The sequence below is a fragment of the Symphalangus syndactylus genome, chromosome X, assembly GCF_028878055.3.
Source record: "Symphalangus syndactylus isolate Jambi chromosome X, NHGRI_mSymSyn1-v2.1_pri, whole genome shotgun sequence".
Classification (NCBI taxonomy): Eukaryota; Metazoa; Chordata; class Mammalia; order Primates; family Hylobatidae; genus Symphalangus; species Symphalangus syndactylus.
This window is the reverse complement of record NC_072447.2, coordinates 37151789-37155766: the sequence shown is the minus strand read 5'-3', so window position 1 is coordinate 37155766 and position 3978 is coordinate 37151789. Positions and strand designations below refer to the sequence as shown.

Below are 3978 nucleotides of genomic sequence, written 5' to 3'. Positions count from 1 at the left end.
TAATTATTGGGCACTGGGCTTAATACCTGGGTGACGAAATAATATGTACAGTAAACCCCCATGACACGTGTTTATTTAACAAACCTTCACATATACCCCCAAACCTAAAATAAAAGTATTTTTAAGAGAAATTAAACTTTAACCAACACATGACATTTACTTTTTCTTCACACAGTCTCTCACTCTCTCATTTTTGAGAGTTTTTTAAAATTAAGGAACATACACAGTATTGAAAGTTTAGCAGTATTATTTAAGAATTAGTTGTGTCTTCAAATGGCTAGTATGTTTCCAATACTTCCTTATATATATTCAATACTGTATATCTTTAACATGCCTGGAATCTTCCAGTAGCCTGGTACAACTTTTCAACTTAACAATAAAACTCCTTGCGTCTTTGTCGAGGTTTTCTTGATCGTGTTTCTGTGTCCCTCTTTTGTTGATTTAACTTGTATTGCTCAGCTATTACTACAAGATCTTCCGGAACACTCTGATTTGCTCTGTCCAGAATTTTAATCAATTCACCGGCCATTTTCGAATCTGAGTGATGAGGGTAACTGACGTGCCAGTCTTTCCTGCCCATCCAATGTACCCTACTCTGTGTATATATACTTCAATATTCCTTGGGAAATCGTAATTATATACCTGTGTGACATCATTAAGATCAAGACCTCGGGATACTAAATCAGTTGCAGTCAGTATCTTTATGTTTCCACTTTTAAAGTCCTCTAATGCTCGCTCTTGATCACTCTGTTCACTGTTGCCATGTGATGATTCTACAGATATGCCTTGGATATTGAAGTCGCTTGACAAGTCATCAGCAACATGTTTTTGGCTGACAAACATGATGACTTTGTCATTGGGTACCATGTTGTCTACGAATTCTTGGGTGAGAGCTCGTTTTTCTTTTTCTGTGGTAACAATTATATTTTGCTTCACTGTATTTACAGCAACTAGATTCAGATTACCAACATAAACAATCATAGGATCTTTCAAATAAGAAAGTGCTAGTTGACGTACAGTATCTGGCCAAGTTGCACTTGTCATAACAGTCTGTCGGTCTGGGCGCACATCTAATAAAATCTTCATTATCTGGGGTTCAAATTCCATATCCAGCATTTTATCTGCCTCATCTATAACCAAGTAGCTAATGCTTCTTAGGTTGACAGAGTTATTCATTTGTAGGTCATTCAGCCTCCCAGGAGTTGCAGTAATGATATCTATACCTTTGCCAATATCTTCTATTTGTCCAATTCTATTTCTACCACCATATATGCAAATGCTTTTGAGACCTTTATATGAATACTTTGAACATTCAGCTTCCACCTGAAGAGCCAACTCTCTAGTGGGTGTAAGGACTAGCATCCCAGGCCCATTCCTTTGGTCTCTAGATATTGGTTGAGAATCAAGATGAATAAACCCAGGCATTAAATAGGACAGTGTTTTCCCTGTTCCGGTTTGTGCAACTTCTATAAGATCTATTCCTTGTAGAATAATTGGCCACGCCTGTGACTGAATTGGCGTTGGCTTTACAATCCCTACCCTTGTGATCTTTACAGAAGATCAGGGTATTGCTGAAAAGCGTCTTTAAACCTACAAGTTGGTTTTGGGATGAGACGCTTTTCACCACTTTTCAAGTCATCACACATTATGTTGAAATTTTCCTTTCTCCAGTTAATCACCTGCATTTCAGACATGCAGCTTGTTGCTTTGGATTCTATGTAAAAGTTTTTCTTAACTGGTGGTAGATCTGCCCATTTTCTCTTTTCGTACTCCACGACTGCTGCCCTAATGCGATCCAAATTTGACAATGGCTGAGCTTCTCCAACAACGTCATTTCTGCCTAGATTTCTTCCAATAGGGGATTGGGATGCAGCATTATCCACACTGGATTCTGAGTTGTAGCTTTCTTGTTTTCTAGTAAGTGTTTCTATAGCCGCTTTGGCCTTTGCTTTCATTTCCCTATTGCCAAAAATTCTGACTTTTGCTTCAGATTCCCCTTTTATGATCTGTATTTTAGTGTTTGTCGAATGTTGTAGATATTTTATTTTTGATCCACTGTGACCAAGGACCGCACCAACCATATTGTTCTTTATTTTAAAGCAGAGTGGTGGTTCACGGGAGCCTGCTGCTCTCGGTCCCTGATGGCCGAAGGGGCCACTCCAGCCACTGCCTCTGCTGCCCCTGGCATCCCACCTGGCCCCAAGGTCTCTTGGATTAGCCTCCGCCCTCTTCCACTCTGGGGCCCAGTGGGACATTGTGGGATAGTGGGAGTATCGGCTCCGGCTTCTCGCCTACATATGGTTGGCAGTTCAGGTCTGCGGCCTCTTTCCCGTCACCTTCTGCACCAAAAGATGGCGGTGGCAATTATTTCCGGGTGCTAGTCACATAGCTACACAGCAGTTGCCCCAGAAACCAGTGTTTGATGTTGAAGTCCATGTCGTGTAGGGGCGAGGCTTTGATGGCCTGACCAATCACAGGGCTTGGACTGGGGTGAGGTAAGCAGGCGTCTGTGACGCAAATTTATTTATTTATTTATTTATTTTTTTGAGTCGGAGTCTTGCTCTGTCCCCCAGGCTGGAGTACAGTGGCGCGATCTCGGCTCACTGCAAGCTCCGCCTCCCGGGTTCGCGCCATTCTCCTGCCTCAGCCTCCCAAGTAGCTGGGACTACAGGCGCCCGCCACCACGCCCGGCTAATTGTTTTTTTTTTTTTTTTTTTTTTTTTTGAGACGGTGTCTCACTCTGTCGCCCAGGCTGGAGTGCAGTGGCGCGATCTCGGCTCACTGCAAGCTCCGCCTCCCGGGTTCACGCCATTCTCCTGCCTCAGCCTCTCCGAGTAGCTGGGACTACAGGCGCCCGCCACCACGCCCGGCTAATTTTTTGTATTTTTAGTAGAGACGGGGTTTCATCTCCTGACCTCGTGATCCGCCCGCCTCCGCCTCCCAAAGTGCTGGGATTACAAGTGTGAGCCACCACGCCTGGCACGCCCGGCTAATTTTTTGTATTTTTAGTGGAGACAGGGTTTCACCGTGTTAGCCAGGATGGTCTCGATCTCCTGACCTCGTGATCCGCCTGCCTCGGCCTCCCAAAGTGCTGGGATTACAGGCTTAAGCCGCCGCGCCCGGCCAACTGTGACGCAAATTTAAAGAGGCACTCACTCTCACTGGCTGACCCTGCCAGCACTTACAGTACCCTGAGTAACTGCCTCCTTAACTTCTGTGTCCTGGGTGCCCCTTTCACTCTTCTCGTGATAGTTCTGGCTCCGCTTGAGAGCAACCTTGAAGCACACCTTAAACATACACACCATATACCCATTGTCCCTTATATAAGCCAGTTATTTCCCTAAGAGAAAAAAATAATGCATTTAAAGAAAAACTATTTATTTATATATTCGTGTGTTTATTTATTTTGGTAAATTTCTTTTGGAGTGAATACAGTACTTTGTCAGGATAAATTCATCATTCCCTGTCCTCTAGTGTAACTTAAATTCTACTAATCAGAAATCTCTTAGGTGCACACTCTAGGACAGCGTTTTGCCTTAATTCATCAACTAAATGTCAACACTTGTTTAGGCAGTTTCCAGATATTATTACAGGGATGATGGTTAGAAGAGAGGTAAAGCGGTGCCTAAGGTACTTTAGGGGCTGTTTTTAGTGGTTTGTCACTTTTCTCAGTGCCTCTTCATTCTTTTTTCCTTCCCTGTGGTTTGATTGCTTCTGAGACCTTAGCACTGGAAGGCTGTGTAGAACTCATTTATTAGGTACACGTAGAAGACATTCTAGCAGCAGTCTGGACAGAGGGATATCCAGCTTCCATTTAGACACTCCCAGAGGCAGGGAGCTCACTTCATTTCAAGAATATCTATTCCATTATGGGGCTGTTTAATGGTTACAAAAGTTTTTTTGAACCAAAACGTGCGGTTTCCTGTGTCCTTAAGTCCTTCTGAGTTCTGAAGTTATACAGAATAGGCTTGATTCTCC

At 43.3% G+C, this 3978-nt stretch overlaps 1 protein-coding gene across 1 annotated transcript; it reads right to left on the bottom strand.

The window, feature by feature from the left end:
* Positions 1-370: 370 nt before the first annotated feature.
* DDX53 (DEAD-box helicase 53) lies at positions 371-2336 on the bottom strand. Its single transcript, XM_055267414.2, is given in 4 exon segments — positions 371-562; positions 564-590; positions 592-1553; positions 1556-2336. Coding segments are annotated over 4 exon segments (1881 nt in total). The 5' UTR covers positions 2256-2336.
* Between the last annotated feature and the right edge of the window lie 1642 nt (positions 2337-3978).